Source organism: Pieris rapae, chromosome 1, assembly GCF_905147795.1.
Source record: "Pieris rapae chromosome 1, ilPieRapa1.1, whole genome shotgun sequence".
Taxonomy (NCBI): Eukaryota; Metazoa; Arthropoda; class Insecta; order Lepidoptera; family Pieridae; genus Pieris; species Pieris rapae.
In genome coordinates, this window is record NC_059509.1 from 8,765,573 (window position 1) to 8,783,395 (window position 17,823).

At 29.8% G+C, this 17,823-nt stretch overlaps 2 protein-coding genes across 2 annotated transcripts; both read left to right on the forward strand.

Annotated features, from left to right (window-relative positions):
• Nucleotides 1-7,211: 7,211 nt before the first annotated feature.
• LOC123689653 lies at nucleotides 7,212-8,150 on the forward strand. The gene is made up of 3 exons (XM_045630863.1): nucleotides 7,212-7,228; nucleotides 7,490-7,675; nucleotides 7,976-8,150. Exons 1-3 carry the CDS (start codon nucleotides 7,212-7,214, stop codon nucleotides 8,148-8,150), a joined length of 378 nt encoding a protein of 125 aa, XP_045486819.1.
• Nucleotides 8,151-10,658: 2,508 nt separating this feature from the next.
• Nucleotides 10,659-12,329, forward strand: LOC111003851 (phytanoyl-CoA dioxygenase, peroxisomal). The gene is made up of 4 exons (XM_022274574.2): nucleotides 10,659-10,891; nucleotides 11,372-11,545; nucleotides 11,618-11,788; nucleotides 11,927-12,329. The coding sequence occupies exons 1-4, from the start codon at nucleotides 10,691-10,693 to the stop codon at nucleotides 12,179-12,181; spliced, it is 801 nt and encodes a 266-aa protein (XP_022130266.2). The 5' UTR covers nucleotides 10,659-10,690; the 3' UTR covers nucleotides 12,182-12,329.
• Nucleotides 12,330-17,823: the final 5,494 nt, after the last annotated feature.

Here is a 17,823-nt window from a genome sequence, read left to right on the forward strand (position 1 = left end):
ACATTAACGTTTACAACTATATTTTTTTATTGTAGAGTTGTGTGAGATAACGAGATGTCGATGAGATCGTTCCGTTTTAATCAATCTTAAATATTCTTTTAGATTTTCGACACAATATTTTTATAATTATATACTGATAATGATAACGATAATACCTATGAGATATTATCGTTATTGTATTATGTTCAATTATTGGAAGATTAGCTGCGAATTAGTCGGTAAAGCGTTTTATAGGGAAGTATGCGGTCAGATCACGAACTTGTAACAAAAACTTTAATTATCTATTGATAAATATATTGAAACATACCTAACGTTAAAGTTTCTGCTGTTGCAGGTCCATCCTGCAGCAAAGGTTTACTTAGTCATGTCTCCCCATTAGTGGCTTAGTCTTTTATTTAAAAAAAAAAACAACCTTTCTAGTGAGATCCGCCCAGTAATATATAATATATAAAGTGAAAACGAAGCATTTCAGGAGTACCTCATTGTTATGTAGGACTCGAAACTACGATACTGATTTTATGCAAAGAGCTACGTATCTTGTTTTATCTATGGTTTACTGAAAGCTATTGTTATTAAAGGCGAATATCTTCAAAAAACACTAGCATAATTTTGGCATTTGTGCGTATTTTAAAAGTTAAGTTTGATTTAAATTCTAACCCCGTTTAAGTTACCCAAAAGTGAAATATAAAGAATTCGGACCATTCATGGACCGTTAAAGATTCCATTACTCAAGTCATAAACATTTCCCACTCACCTGACCCCCGGGAAATAAAACTTAACTGTTTAATATAAGACACTGAAGCTAACATTTTTATTGTCGCTACTAAAACTACCATTTCATAACTAGCGAGTGCCAATCAAATTGCTACAAGTATACTTGAGAGCCAAAATTTCAAATTTATAGAAATAACCATTGCTCGCTTCTCATCGTAAACCTAACAGAAATATTCAAAGAAACCACTCTTAGATTTCTAAATAATTCATTTCTTTTGATTGCCATACATTTTCTTCCGTTTTTGTTAAAATATTTATGAAAAAAAAGCCCCCTTCAAATTATGTGGATATCTGTCGTTAATCTTCGCTATCCTGTGCAAGATTAGACCCTCATAATTTAAGAAATCTGTCTCCGTATAATTTCACCGCTCGAAGATATATTACGGGTCTTGGAAATAGTTGTTGATAAACATATCTTTTTTACAATATAATATAGAACATGTAAAAATACGTAACGAAATTAAACGCCTTGGCAAACGAAGAAAATATTTGACCAAATCGTCAATGTATTAATTTTGTGTCCAATTTTTTTATCTCAGATTAACTGATCTTTAGTCCCTTACTTTACATTTTGCATTAATGTGCACTTCGATTAAAGATAATGAGTTTTTTTTTTGTAACGGATTATTGTAATATTACAGTTATGACATCGAAATAAATATCGATGAATTTATTCTGTATTTTCAGTAGCCAAATTCCAAAATAATGTAGCAATGTCCGTGTGAAACTAGAAATCCACTGTCAAATGACACATCCCCACAAAATACTTTAGTATAGAATAGATAGAGATAGTATAGAAAAATACTACACTCATTGTAGTATGTTGGTTGGAAAATAAATGTAGGTATTCATTGAAATACCTACATTTATTTATTTATATACTTTAGGATTTTATTTGATAAAACAATTTTTATAATAAAGTAAATAAGTGATCACAAAACGTATGAAAGCAGAACCACACTCAAAGCGGGCTAATATTGAAATATTTCCGTGTCGCATTATAGGTATTTTGATGAAAAAAAACTTTGTAGAAAATATTTTATAGGTCGCCTGCCCCTTATACTCATTGCAAACTCGTGGTCGCCTTATGAAAGAGTAAGAACACCTTTGTATTTCTGACCTACAATTTTCTTAAGCCTATTAAAAGGGCTTACTTGGAATAGTAAGTATAAATCATGTGTATTTTATTTATTTAGAATGTACTAAGTTATAACGTGTATGCAAATCTTTTAAGAATATAAATTGCATAAAATGCCTGTAGGTACTTTGCTTTTGTTAGCAGAACATTAGGTCCCCAATCTACAAGAAATACATTGATGCAATAGAGGACATTACAAAAAGTTTCTTAAGGTTTAAGGATTTCCAGAAGTATAGTAGCTATATAGAATACTTTAAGCACATTGGTATTAAATCCCTTGAATGTAGACAGAAACAATACGACCTGATATTATGTACACGCTATTTGCAACGGTTTAATTGACTGTCCTGACTTGTTGTCGTGTTTACTATTTCACACCCTATTTTTTTCTTTATACAATACAAAATCAACTATCTCAAATTCCTCGGTCTAATACAAACTATTTACGTAACTTAGTCATCTATTATACACTCAGATTATAACACAAATAACCAGCTAATAGATATTTAATGTAACTAAAAATACTTAAAAATAATATTAAAAAATTTGGTATCTTTATAATGATTGCTTTGTTGTTCTTCCCTTTTATTGATATTAATATGTATAATAATAATCTGTCCATATTGGAGTTAATTATGAATATAATATGTACATATGTTTTTTTTTGTATAAATAAGTAGTAATGGTTAACAGTGCTTTATGTTTGGATATTGTTTAATGAGTAGCTGTAGGAATACTGATGAGATGATTAAAATAAAACTGAGATTTTTTAAATATTTAAGTGAAAAATAAGTAAATCTTTTGGCGGTTTGATAAAACCCAGACACCTGAATACCTATAAGGTATTTATGAAATATACGAAAAATTATAATTTACATTAAAAAAGTACAATTGAATAGATATATGGGTTTAATTGTTTTAAAGCCCATACTGCTTTCTGGATATCTTTAAGAAACGCCTAACTTGAGTCGTAGTGGTCATCAATCAATTGCAACCAACATCAATTGCAAAGTATGTCGTAATAAAATAAATTATTATTATATATAGATACATATTTAGAGAGTATGCCATCATGTTGTAACTTGCAAGAATAAAAAATATAAGAATAACGTTTCTTACAGAAAATTAATTGCTTACCTCTAAATGTAAAAAGTTCTGAAACTATTATTTTTATCGAAAATCATCCGCCGAGTTAATCATAATTAAATCTGATTTATTGGAATTTGAACAAAAAAATTTAGAAAAATGAATATCATTTTTATATGGCGTGGGTTTTACATATTTCTTCTATATATAATTCTTATGAATAAAGTTATGTGTTAAACTAGGTAATAAATAAACATTAATTCGCATATATGAATAAAAAATAAAAAGCAAAATGCGCGCGATATCTCAGCATGCGAAAAACAATATTTATTTCTAGGAAGTTTTAAATTACATCCTTGAATCGTGAATGATTGCAGCAACAAAGTGAAAATTATAAATGCAAATTGTTCCGCAGTGCAATGTTGGCTGGATTCGGGGATATATGCCGGACTCTCCCAGATTTTTGAACCGAAAATGTTCGGATGGTACCCAATGTATTGGACCGCTCGCCGACAAGCATTGACTCATCCTCTGCATTCGACAAGTCTTGCAACGTAAGAAGAACACTTATACTTAAAGTATTTGTACTTAGTTGTTAAACATTGGAAGTCTGATCATAGAATATAAGACGTAGTATATCTTCATTCTTCATTCTGGACCATTTTGATGAAAATTATTATTCAAATGTTATGACAATATCTAACGATTCAGCACATGGTCTACAATAACACAATGATAACAAAACTTTTTTTTAATTTGATCGCAGCGCTAACTGTCGGGACAGACTAGAATTAAAATTCTAATATTATTTAAAATTTGACACTGCGATGGTAGCGCCGTCTGTCGGATCCAATGTAAAACATTCCAAAATCAACAACTACTAATAAATTAAAAATTAATTAAAAAAACATTGTCCAGCGGACAAAATTGTGAATCTAAACCATTCCCAGATCCCCTTGAACACACATAAAAAGTTTCGTCAAAATCGGTCCAGTCGTTTGAGAGAAGTTCAGTGACATACACACTCACAGAAGAATTATATATATAAAGATATAATCTTTAGTAATACATGAAGAATAGAATTCTTGTTTATCAATGATTAAATGTATTTATAATTTTGCTATTATAATTAGATATATAAAAATTATGACTTGGGTTCTACAAAACTGGAACATTTCTTTTAAGATCTCATAAATAGGTTATTAAGACATGCTTTGTTAAACATATAGTAAGAGTTTTAAATATTTATGATCTTATAGACGAAAGAAAAAAAAGGTAGGACAGAAGCCTGACCCTCATTACGGTTATGAACCTTATTGGGAAGGATATGGGAATAAGTTGGAAGAGAAAAAAAAGGAAACAGGAGAAAATTTTGCTTGTGGAGAAGAGTGTCATCTTATGTTTGTAGAGTGAGTTACCTTCTATCATTTGAATGTATTTTCTAGATAAGATCTAAAAAATATGTTGTGTTAATTTATGAACAGTTTAGTAAATAATAAATTTGCTGAAATCAGTTGGATGTATTGGTGTTTAGATTTGTGTAATTTCACTGAATACGGAATGAACATGGCTATTCTTAACGGGTGTGCGCCCGCAGTAGGTTTAATGTTATTTTATTGAACGAAGTTAGACGTGTTATAAGGTTTTGTATTTTTAGATATGGAGAAGTCTGCGGTAGGGGAAAAAATGACACCCACAAAACGTTTGAGAACTACTGCCAGTTGTTGAACCATGACTGTAGCGGACGTGAAAGTACGTTTAGTTTTACGTCAAATTATTTATATTACGTTAACGTAAAAATATTTTATTTACGAAAAGAATGTCTGGTCCTCTACTCCGGTAGTCATTTATAATAATACATTTAAAGAATTCTATATAAATTAAAAATTATTATTTAAAGAATAATAATAATTCACTTAAAGTGAATTTAGTACATTACATAACTTGTATATATTATTATATTAATGTTAAAATCTTACCCTGTAGCGAGAGAAACATTGGTAATATACACATTTATTTGAGACACCAACTACTACTACTTATTACTAACTACTAACAACACTCTTTTCTAAGTATGATTATGAAACTTACGAAAATATGTTATCTAAAAAGTTATTTTTCTCTATTTAATTTGAAGTTACCGTCCTAATTTTCTGTACCTTTGAATTGCGATAATCTTTCTAAGCTTACTTAAGATTGTGATTCAAGTTAGATATAATAAACGAGACGAAGGTCTTGATATTTATAGTTTAATTCATGTTCGAATAAATTTTGAGTTTTTACTTTGTTACAGAGTGGATGATTGCATATCGCGGGCCGTGCCAGTATGATAGTTTAAAAACATACCCAACGAAGCGTGCAGACTTCATTGATAGAGCAAAGAAGTATCAATCCGAATTTTATAAGAATAATCCCACTACGGCTAAATTTCTATTAACCAAAACGTTACCTTATCGAACGTTTTCAAAACGGTCGTAGAATGAAATACGTTCTGAACGATATCGGGTGTCACAAATAAAGTTGTTTATCTTAATAAAATGATCTATACATATTAGTATAATTGTAATATTATAATAATTCATTCATTTTTTCTTAGTTTTTAAGAAATGTTGTCATAGGAACACAATATATATTATATAATAATAATAAACTTTATTTATGACAAAAGGGTTGTGACAAGACTAGTGGTTGCTAGTCCCCACACTAGGGAAGCCCTGTGTTGTGGGTAACTAGAAGACAATTATTCAGTGGTACATAGTACATGTTTAAAATAGTTAAAAAAAAGTAGAATAAATATAATAATATTTTTATTGTTCAAAATTAAGAATGCGGGAACAAGTGAATTAGAATAGGTGTGTATGTGCATGTACTTGAGGGTTAAGCTGAAAGTTGTTATGATCGTGCAGTGTGCCTGAGTTAGTTTTTGAGGAATCAGAGTATTTCCAAGATACGTAGTAAGGCCTCTGTAGGTTCGAAATCAAATATATATGTACATACAATATATTAATTCATCATTCAGAAGCTATTAAAGCAATAACATTTGTTTATTTTAAAAGAATTTTTTAAATGGAAATGCAATCTACAAAAGAAAAGAAATTGATTGGTTAACAATTACTTAGGATAAACTGCATTTGTATACAACATACTACTTGAACTAGTCGATAATTGATAATAGTCGTCGCAGTTATGTTTAAGGAATTCGTGTTTTCAACGCACAGTTAGTATTATTTTTTTCGAATTTATCAATACAGTTTCACCAAATCTTCGTCAATTAAAACCAAAGACTTCCATAATTCAACAATGAACTTCTGTTTTCTTTTGAAAGGCTATACTTAAATTAAGCTTCAATCTGAAGAATTAAACCTGGCCAAGACGAAAGAATGCTTCAAAGTCCAGTATATTCATGCATTTGTTTTTTAAAAACAGTTTACATCTGATAATAAAGTTCATACACGTCGCTATGCAGTTGCATTGCATTGTGGCGGACCTATGTCCTATATCTATATTAATGATTATATTAGATATAAGACAAAGGTACGCCACATCATCTTGTGCCTGATGAACCTGTACTTAAATTTTTTAATAATTTTACAAGAGATCCCCTGGCCTACGTAGTTAGTGAGAAATATTTATAGCCTTCAATATTTTATGGTAATGTTGGACGTAGGAAACCGGCCAATCCGACAATACTCTTTAAATATTTACAGTCAAGAGGCCGCACGGTTTTCCAGGACTCTCGCTTCACGCTCCTTCCTATTATTATTACATTGCACGAAATTAAATTTTTGTTTCGCTGAAAACATCCAGGTGAGACTTGTATGGAGCTAATAAATTCTTTAGTTAATTTCTTTAGAGTTGTTCTTATATTCATTTGGTGTTTCTGGTCGAAACTGGCAACTGCGAACATTTAACATTCTTCTTTTTAAATGAAAGCGATGTATATGTAAAGGGAGCATGCTTTTACAGAATTTGATTTTACTATGGGGGTTTTTTCTTTGAGTAGCTTATAAGCGACTGTACATTTTTTTTTAATTTTGTCGCTTCCACTTAAGCCCTGATGGTTAAGCATTTACAGTTAGTTGAACTCAGTTATAGGGATAATAATAGTTAGTAAAAAAGCGGCAAAGAAAAATCTCCAGTCCTGTAGGTATTTAATTATTAATGCATACTAGTTGAAATTGTTTCAGTCCTGTATTTATGTACACCAGCAAAAATGAAAGCATCAAAAGGGTAAGTATGATAAGAGTATCGTCACATAACTCTAGTATCAAATGCTTAAGACATTGTACAATAATGTATTTATATCTATATCTGTATAAAGTAGTAGCATTGGAAAAAAAAATCATATTATGAGCAATGATTGTACTTTGAAGATTAATAAAAAAAAGAAAGTTTATTTTGGAAATTACATAATATCTTATGTTTATTTGTTTATTAGGCGATTATACTTTTTCAATCTGCAACACGATTCTACAATATATCTATTTGTAGAACATTTAAATCGTGGGTTGAGAAGAATGTGCCGAAGCTTCAACCAGACTACAACCCAAATCATGGCTATGAGCCGTATTGGCCTGGAGGTCACTGGCTTTATTTGGACAAAGAACTTGGCCCAAATGAGACCACAACCAAAACCCCCCTTGTTTGCGGAGAAGAATGCAACTATTTATATACACGGTGTCGTATTTCATAAAAATTATGTTTTTTTTTATTTCCGTACTACTGCTGCAAGTTGCAGCCAGCAACTTAATTTTTAATACCATCAGGCCCTTCCAGCCTTCCATTAAACCAACCCCTGGACTTTTATATTCCTGACGCCATCGACTTTTTGGCCTATCTACTCATGATGTTTTTTTTACTTCTGAAGATAGAACCGCTTAAACAATTATATTTCATATATTTCTTCTGTGCAAAGATTATCTCTCCTCTAAGGCCATTCATATTATAAAGGCCGTTCTATGTGCGTTTTGTTTATAGGGTTGGCAAGGTATGTGCTAGGACGGTGGATAACAAAGAGTACCAGCAATGTGTGTCGATATTCGGTCTTTGTCTTGGCTGGTGGAAAGATGAATTCTATCGAGGATTCCATACATTTGAAACTTACTGCAAATTTTTAGATGCACAATGCAGGACTGAATACAGCAAACGTTAGTATTTCACTTAGATAACCTTTTGTTAATCTCTCTGGTATAGCGAATTGTAGCTTTCTACAAAAGTAATGAAGACAAATCAATCAACAAACTGATGGTAGTCATAGTATTAGCTAAGATGACTCAAAGCATGGCACTTTTAAAATATTACTATGTATTTACTAAAATAGCATTTCCTAACTTATTCAACAGTTAAAGGTCAGATTTCAGTAACATATATTGAGTATTGTATCCATAAGTATAATATATTTTCATAATTTTAGACGAGATTTCTTAATTTTGGTTATTGGTTATTAAATAAATTTTACTTGTATTTTTTAAATTGTTGTGTATGTTTTAAGTGTATAAAAACAAATTTATTTAGTTGAAAACATGATTTTAATCTCTATCTAAATTTATCATATTTAAGGATGGATTTTAGTACATGAAGGGGAATGCTCTCACGACATCGATACCTACTTTAAGCCTCTACATACTTCACCTGGACCACTGTATAGGCTGAGTTCGTATTTTACCAAGTTAGTTAACAACTACCAGAATGCTGGCTTAGAGAATCCACTTCGACAGGGTATATCTTTACCTAACCAAACGATCTCCGTGAACATGAATTTACCGCTTATGTTGGATATCGGTATACAGCCGAATTCTGGAATTTTCCCTTCTGACAGACGCGATACTCTTAGGTCCACCCTCCCTCATAAGGTCAAGCAATATATTCACAATTTTGTCAAAGATTTGTTTTTAGATAATAGTAGTGAAAGTATAAATAAAAATTAGTTATTTGTGTATTATATATTTTTACGGTTAAAAAAAAGTTTAAATATCCTGACTGTTAACAAAGAATCTTTTAGCAACGTATTAATATCAAAGTGGTGAAATATTTCTCACATACGTTAGAATTATGGACGTTATCTGGTATTCATAAGGGAACGTTTGCCCTTCGAATAGTCGTCATTATCTTTCGCATATATCGTCCAATGTTACTGAATGGTACAGTAATGTTCCCACTTAAAAATAATTTCTCTTTCTTTGTGAAAGACGGAATGGCACTCGGCCATTTGTTCTTCTTATCAACCACCCACTGGACCCAACATACAGGTCAATTTATTGCTTTTGTGAAGCCTTCATTTAGCTTTGATTAATATTTTTAGACATTGACTTTCAGAGAGCTGTTTTGGATAGATAAAAGTAATATTCTGAAAAATGTTTATCGTAACTAAAAATCTTACAAATACACGGCAATTGACAATATCTATTTCACGGCAATTGCCATGGTTAATTTGATAGGAATAAAAAAGCCATATAAAAAATACATATGAAGGAATTTTTCTTAAATATTGCAATACGATGATTAAGAAAATTACGTTGGCGTTAATAGTAACTATTAAACTTGACTTTATATCGCACACTATTAGGTTTGATTTCAAAACCTCCGGTCTAATTTGTAATTTATTTCTGTGCAAGAAGTGTTGCGCTAAATTGACAAACTGAAATGTACTATCTTTTGCTCTCAAAGCTACAATTTTATAGTCTATGAAATTTCGTAGTAGTCACAGAGTAACAACTTAACAAAATTATCTTCCAAGAACATTTTAACCTAAAAAGGCACTCAGTATAGTTTTAAGGCTTAGCATTTAAAATGCAGCTGTGAAATGAAATACCAACACAAATTTGAACATTTCATAATATATTATATCAAAGACTGTTCCGTTGTTACTTAAAGTTTTAAGTTTTTATTTTTCAATTTAACCTAAAAGTTCAATAGGTACCTTAAGTAACTGTGATTTTTATTTAAAAAAATACTCTTTTGCAAAAAAACGGACTCCTAATAAAATTAACATTCTAACGTCGATTTCTTTTAATAAAAAGATATTGTCTGTCGTAACCTATACGATTAATATACGTGTACTGAATTCTGACGACTTTTTATAATTTATTCAATATAATAAAATATGTTCAATTTTTATATTATAATGTAACGAAGTGTTAATAAATAAATTAAAACATGGACTCATGAAATGACCTGATAAAAGCAAAAATGGAAAGTTTGCCCTGAAGGATACAAGCTGTAATTCTGGCAAGATGTGGTCACATCCGCTATTTGATTTTTACATGTAGCTTTATACAATTAAAACATGTAAAACATGTAAAACATCTTGTTTGCTATCTACTCCCCGTGTATTCATTTACGATAGTAAGTACAGACCTAGTACTTACTGTCGTAACTACGTCAATCAAATCAAATTCAGTAAATTTAATTATTTTTTAAGTAATAGATAATATTTTTGTAATACATGTTAGAATAAAGTCTATTACTACAAATCTATTTCTCGACGTTAAAATTATATTATTTTAATTATTTTATAAACTACTAATTATTTTAGTATAATCTGGAATAACGAGGCATATCGCTACAATCACGACGTCAGATTGTAAACATATTTCCTCGGTTCTATTTACCTTAGTTATCTAGAGCCATGACCTTTTTTTATATAAACATTGGGACAATATCGCGAACTTCAGTTCTTAAGAAACCATCAGAATGGGCAGGCTCAGCCAGGATCAGATCCAGTTCTTCAAGGACAATGGTTATATTGTATTGAAAAAGCTCATTCAAGGCACAGAATTACAGAGGATAACTCAAGAGTATGATAATCTGTTCCATAGGAAAAATGAGTCCAAGATGGAGAGTTCCTGGGTAGGCAGTGAAAAGAACCATAGAGCGAGTGATAGCCCTTATACAGTACGTATTACATTTCAATAAATCTGAATGATTATTATCGTTAAGGGGTTTTTCAAGTATTACATAAGCACTATATGGGTTTTTTAACATATTACCCACACATTATCTAAACTTGAAGCCGAAATTAAATTTTCGAGGATTCCTAGAAAAAATTTCAATGCATTGTTCACAGATTGCATTATTTCATTTGGATGGATTTTACTTACAATACATGTTTGGGACTTTTTAGGCAAACGCAATAGCACAAACGTATATTATGCTATTGCGTTTCATTACATCTTTGTTATGTATATTTTATCAATAGTTCAAGTTCATGGGCGCTTGTAATAAGTATTGATAATTTATTATAACTCAAAGATGTAACCTATAATACTTGGTTAGTTAAAACGTGTAAAACAGGAAGTAATTTAGCTTAAATGTATTGATGTATAGTATTATAAATACAATGAACCACATATATAACCCAATATATCATTTTAGGTTAAAGGAATCCATAACCTACAAATGCACCATGCAGTTTTTGGGCGATACCTGTATAACGACAATCTGCTGGATGCTATGGAGGACCTAATGGGTACACCCAACATTGCTCTTCATCATACCAAAGCACATTATAAACCTCCAGAAAAGGGAGCCGCTTATCCTATGCATCAGGTAAAAAACACCCATTACCAATATGATAACTGATCAATTAATCTCTTAAAATCAATGTTTCTTTGTAATAAGGATTACCACTATTTCCCATACGAAAATGATACTGTGACGGCTGCTGTACTTTTTTTGGATGATGCTGACGTAGAGAATGGTACACTATTTGTATGGCCGGGCTCACACAAGTTTGGACCTCTCGAAGACTTTGGACCAAAAGAAGGAAGCGAATTTCATTATGTCGATCAGGTTTGATAGTTTCTTGATAAATATATAGGTAATTAATGCCAAATTGAGACAGTTTCCTTATTGTATAATGTCAAGAAGCTTATGTAATTTAATTTTATTGGTTTTGTTTTTTATTAACACGTACTCATTTATTTTTAGAAAAAATACCCTATCGAAAAAGCAAAGCCTGTTATTGTTGAAGCCGGAGATCTGATTGTGTTTAGTTACCTAATGCTGCATGGTAGCACCCCTAATTTATCCAAGAGGCCACGTCGAATGCTTTTAGCGCAGCTATACGACCCCCACGATAAACCTATTGGGGGAGAGCGGTCACAACCTGGCAAAGGTTGGGTTTTACGAGGAGTTAATTCTAATAGGGATGCCACAGTAGCAAGGCGAGCGGACGATAATTGAACAAGGTTCAAAACATTTCCTAGAGAATTCTTATTTATCTACAAATTCGACAAACGAAACATTCCAATTTAATAAAATATGTCTACAAAAAATCTTTCTAATTTGACGGTGTCGTATTTATTTTTATTAAAACTTACACTACATTGGTGTTATGCTTTTTAATATAACTAATCCAATCTATACGATGTAAGAAAGAAGTAAATATAAAATATAAAACTCTCAAGAGACCTATACTAATGCGTCATTTTTATAACTTTACTAGTGACCCGCCCCAGCTTCGCACGGGTGCAATGCTGATGAAAAGCAGATTTTTATTATGTATTGTTATTTCCGTCGCTGGAAAGCTCCGACAATATACGCATTCGATCGCTGCTAAATAATCTGTAATGGGCTGTATAGATCTATATTAAATGAACAATGTATTCAAGGTATTTAATTGGTAGTAGTAGGGATTCACGGGTTCTGCCTCAAGAGGCAGAACCCGTGAATCCTCGCGTGGGTGGCCAATATCAGCGTCACGGTATGACACGAAACTAAAAAAAAAAAAAAAAAAGTTTGGTCTCTTTCCCCACTAAACAGACCGTGCTGAGTCGATAGCACTCACTCCCGAAGCGATATTTCTCTCTGTTTCGAAGTTAGGTTTTGCTATACGTTGCAAATTAATCGATTTACTAATCACCTCATAATAAGAATGTAACGTCTCGTCCAAATCCTCATTTACTAATCACCGAGTCAGTTTCGTATCCATAATTAGCAAATTACCATGCGCATTTACCTGCAAATGCACCAGGACAGATGGGAAAAGGATTTACTGAACATTAAAAATATGATTTCCGTGTTTTATGTGTTTATTTGCATTATGTTACAATACAACTTTACTAGTGTCATGTCATTTCTTGGCGAGTCATACGAAAAATTTCTGAGGTAATCTTCCAAGCTGAAACCCCAGAACTTGTAGTACAAATATACTACACAATACTCCCCACAAAAGGCAGAATAGATGTCCTGAACGCTAGCTGTATTATAGCTCCATACCCGACAATTTCTTCTTAAAAAATCCGCTATTACTCTAATAGGTTTACGTCCAAATGAATCAAAATATTCTCCAACTTTTTCGTGGTTGATATGAATAGCTACCCAATGAGATCCTGGTTGTGAGTCAGGGTCGAGATTGCATATAATAAATGTGGGTAAGTGTACGTGCTTTGGTAGGCGATTCGAGGGGTACACGCTATACTGGATGCTGGGATGTATTTTATGGAGACTCATTTGCAGGTTTAATGTATTCATTTTTACTCCAACGCGTTTGACCTTCTACTCTTTGTATTTAACAAAAACGGAAAGGACCCTTGAGAATCACGTTGTGCTTACTTAGCAATTTAATACTGTCTTCGAAAACTATCGGAAGTTTATCAGAGCGAATTCGCAAAAGCGACATTAAATCCATAACTGTTAAGATACTTGTATATTTAGAAATAAATAGATCTGCTTACGTTCAATATTTATTCATGATTTGACAAACTTACAATATTTAAAAAATTACACAAACACGGATAAAATCATTACATTACTTATTGTACATACGTTATATGACTGTTGTATTATTAACAAGTTTGGTATAAAAAAATAAAAACATTTTGATTACAATATACTATGATAAGAAATAACAATTATTTTAGTATTCAGAGAAACTTATTTTATATCAAAACATGACTTAAAATGAGTAGACATACTTTTATGATTGCATTAATTATGACAGATTCACATAATACTTTCTCTTTTCATAAAATACAAAAGTAGAAAAGTTGCAACGGAATGTAACAAAAATGAGATTCTGTAGTTGAAATATTATTATATTATCCCATACATTTTCAGATAATGAATCAGTCATACATAATAAAAACTTACAAAATGTGATGTATCCTAACTTTAGTGACAAAAAATAGCATTTTTTCTTTTAAACATTATGTTTGGCGGTTAAATAGAAGCAACATTTACTAATAAAATGTATTAAAATAGACAGAAATTATAATAACATAGGGTAGGAGAAAGTAAATTAGATATTTAATTATAAACTATAAATTCTTGTTAAACAATAAAAATATTAACAGGATTAATGAAGATCTAAAACAATAACAATACTTGTCTTTTTAGTAATAAAAAATTGTTATACAATTATAAGAAGAAACTAAAAAAAATTAAATACTATTACCTATTTTAACACCAACAATAAGATTTAAAATTAACATGTTGTCATTAATAAATATTTATCCTAACTATAATTTTTTCAGAACTTTACAATTACTTTTTTTACAATTTAAAGCTAGTCATTTGTCAGGTTATAATTTTTATGATACATTGAATTCCTAATTACCCTAAGACCATAACTTTGATTACACTACTTATTTATTAATATTATGATACATTTATATATGATACAATTATAAATCTTAAATAATCCATAATACTAGTATTGGAATCTGTAATTAATTATTAACCATAAATATATTTATGTTGTGTTGTATAGATCTCTCAAAATCCTATAAGTAATTAAAATGTCATAGAACATAGACAAATCGAAAAGTGTATGTAGATAAAACTCATGTGCATATTCTAAAATATTTTATCTGAATTTTTGGAGTTTAAATTATGTAGGTACTGATTTCGAATAAGCCTCTTAGACCTTTAATGTGAATATTAGAAAAATAATAGCAATAGGTGAACAAACAGTCTACTAGTAATAAATAAGACGCAAATGTTGACGATTTGTTAACACAAAAATAATCACATAATCTGGAGTTCCTCTTAGAGTGGAATAATATAGTTTTATACACTTAATTAGTTCTTATAGTGTTTTAATGCCATCCACCAAATTAAAACTTACACAAACTACAAGGTACATACGCGAATGTAAATACAGATATTAGTTTTATAAAGTGTTCTATTAAACTGGCATTATTACATGAGTTACGTTTAATTTTGACAAAACTTTTGCTGGAAGTATGTACGAAATTTGTCTAAGTAATTTACTTTTTGAGGGATTCGTTATTTACTGATAAAATTTCTTCCAAATATTTAGAAGAAATCTTTGTATTGTAGGTAGTAAAAAAACTTAATGTTTTGAAGCATATAAAAATAATACTAATTCTTTTGTGAAATCCTTCAGTGTATATATTTCAAATTATTTTAACTTTATTGAAAGGTGTATGTATTATATGTATAACAATCTAAAAATAATCAAAGAAATACAAACAATTATTTCATTTAGGTTTGAAGTGCCACAAGTATTAATCATCATTTTTTAAATATATTAGCAAACGAGCCTGCGGAACGTCCAGTAAGGGACGACTCGATTTATTTTTATATGTTATAGTAAAATTAAAAAAAGACAAATACCTTCCACAAAAACTGCATAATATACTTTAAAATCTTGTAATTGTCTAGAGGTAGCTTTTCGAGAATCAATATTTTCACCTTTCTTGCCTTCCTAGGTATTACCCAGGCTGAAAATATAAATTAAATACATTCCTTTAATTATGACCAACTTCATTAAAATTAGATTAACAATTCTACTCCTGTTTTGTACATATATTTTCTGTTAAGGAAAACTAATATTTTTATGCCAAGACAGAAAAATAGTTGTTTCCTAGAACTTTAGGACGAAACACAAGAGTAGTTTATTATTTTATATGAGTAAATATATTTTAGGGATTAACCTTAGCTATATAGTATATACAAGTAAATACACAAATATACTAAACATGTATTTAGTAAAATCTGTAGTACATTTTAATCACATATTATTGAATTTTCCATCTATGAGTTTTATTCACTAATTGATTTAAATAAACTCGGTTATCATGTTATAAAAATGTAACAGATTTTAATGTATTGAAAACTACAAATAAATTTACTTAAAATATGCATAGATAACCCGCAAATTCTTATACCCACTAAGTACAATTATGATAGTATGTTCATAATACAAAAAACAAATTTTATTATTTCAGAAATAAATAACATAAAAAACCAATATTTATATTTACTAACCTTTATATTTGCTAACTACGTCATATAAATATTGGTTTTTTATGTTATTTATTTCTGAAATAATAAAATTTGTTTTTTGTATTATGAACATACTATCATAATTGTACTTAGTGGGTATAAGAATTTGCGGGTTATCTATGCATATTTTAAGTAAATTTATTTGTAGTTTTCAATACATTAAAATCTGTTACATTTTTATAACATGATAACCGAGTTTATTTAAATCAATTAGTGAATAAAACTCATAGATGGAAAATTCAATAATATGTGATTAAAATGTACTACAGATTTTACTAAATACATGTTTAGTATATTTGTGTATTTACTTGTATATACTATATAGCTAAGGTTAATCCCTAAAATATATTTACTCATATAAAATAATAAACTACTCTTGTGTTTCGTCCTAAAGTTCTAGGAAACAACTATTTTTCTGTCTTGGCATAAAAATATTAGTTTTCCTTAACAGAAAATATATGTACAAAACAGGAGTAGAATTGTTAATCTAATTTTAATGAAGTTGGTCATAATTAAAGGAATGTATTTAATTTATATTTTCAGCCTGGGTAATACCTAGGAAGGCAAGAAAGGTGAAAATATTGATTCTCGAAAAGCTACCTCTAGACAATTACAAGATTTTAAAGTATATTATGCAGTTTTTGTGGAAGGTATTTGTCTTTTTTTAATTTTACTATAACATATAAAAATAAATCGAGTCGTCCCTTACTGGACGTTCCGCAGGCTCGTTTGCTAATATATTTAAAAAATGATGATTAATACTTGTGGCACTTCAAACCTAAATGAAATAATTGTTTGTATTTCTTTGATTATTTTTAGATTGTTATACATATAATACATACACCTTTCAATAAAGTTAAAATAATTTGAAATATATACACTGAAGGATTTCACAAAAGAATTAGTATTATTTTTATATGCTTCAAAACATTAAGTTTTTTTACTACCTACAATACAAAGATTTCTTCTAAATATTTGGAAGAAATTTTATCAGTAAATAACGAATCCCTCAAAAAGTAAATTACTTAGACAAATTTCGTACATACTTCCAGCAAAAGTTTTGTCAAAATTAAACGTAACTCATGTAATAATGCCAGTTTAATAGAACACTTTATAAAACTAATATCTGTATTTACATTCGCGTATGTACCTTGTAGTTTGTGTAAGTTTTAATTTGGTGGATGGCATTAAAACACTATAAGAACTAATTAAGTGTATAAAACTATATTATTCCACTCTAAGAGGAACTCCAGATTATGTGATTATTTTTGTGTTAACAAATCGTCAACATTTGCGTCTTATTTATTACTAGTAGACTGTTTGTTCACCTATTGCTATTATTTTTCTAATATTCACATTAAAGGTCTAAGAGGCTTATTCGAAATCAGTACCTACATAATTTAAACTCCAAAAATTCAGATAAAATATTTTAGAATATGCACATGAGTTTTATCTACATACACTTTTCGATTTGTCTATGTTCTATGACATTTTAATTACTTATAGGATTTTGAGAGATCTATACAACACAACATAAATATATTTATGGTTAATAATTAATTACAGATTCCAAT

What these genes read in the sequence shown, in the direction of transcription:
- LOC123689653 (XM_045630863.1), top strand. An exon ending in TGCAACTATTTATATACACG is followed by an intron (nt 7,676 to 7,975) that starts GTGTCGTATTTC and finishes TTTTGTTTATAG; the next exon opens with GGTTGGCAAGGTATGTGCTA.
- LOC111003851 (XM_022274574.2), top strand. Translation starts at nt 10,691, where the DNA reads ATGGGCAGGCTCAGCCAGGATCAGATCCAGTTCTTCAAGGACAATGGT. An exon ending in CCGCTTATCCTATGCATCAG is followed by an intron (nt 11,546 to 11,617) that starts GTAAAAAACACC and finishes CTTTGTAATAAG; the next exon opens with GATTACCACTATTTCCCATA. An exon ending in AATTTCATTATGTCGATCAG is followed by an intron (nt 11,789 to 11,926) that starts GTTTGATAGTTT and finishes ATTTATTTTTAG; the next exon opens with AAAAAATACCCTATCGAAAA.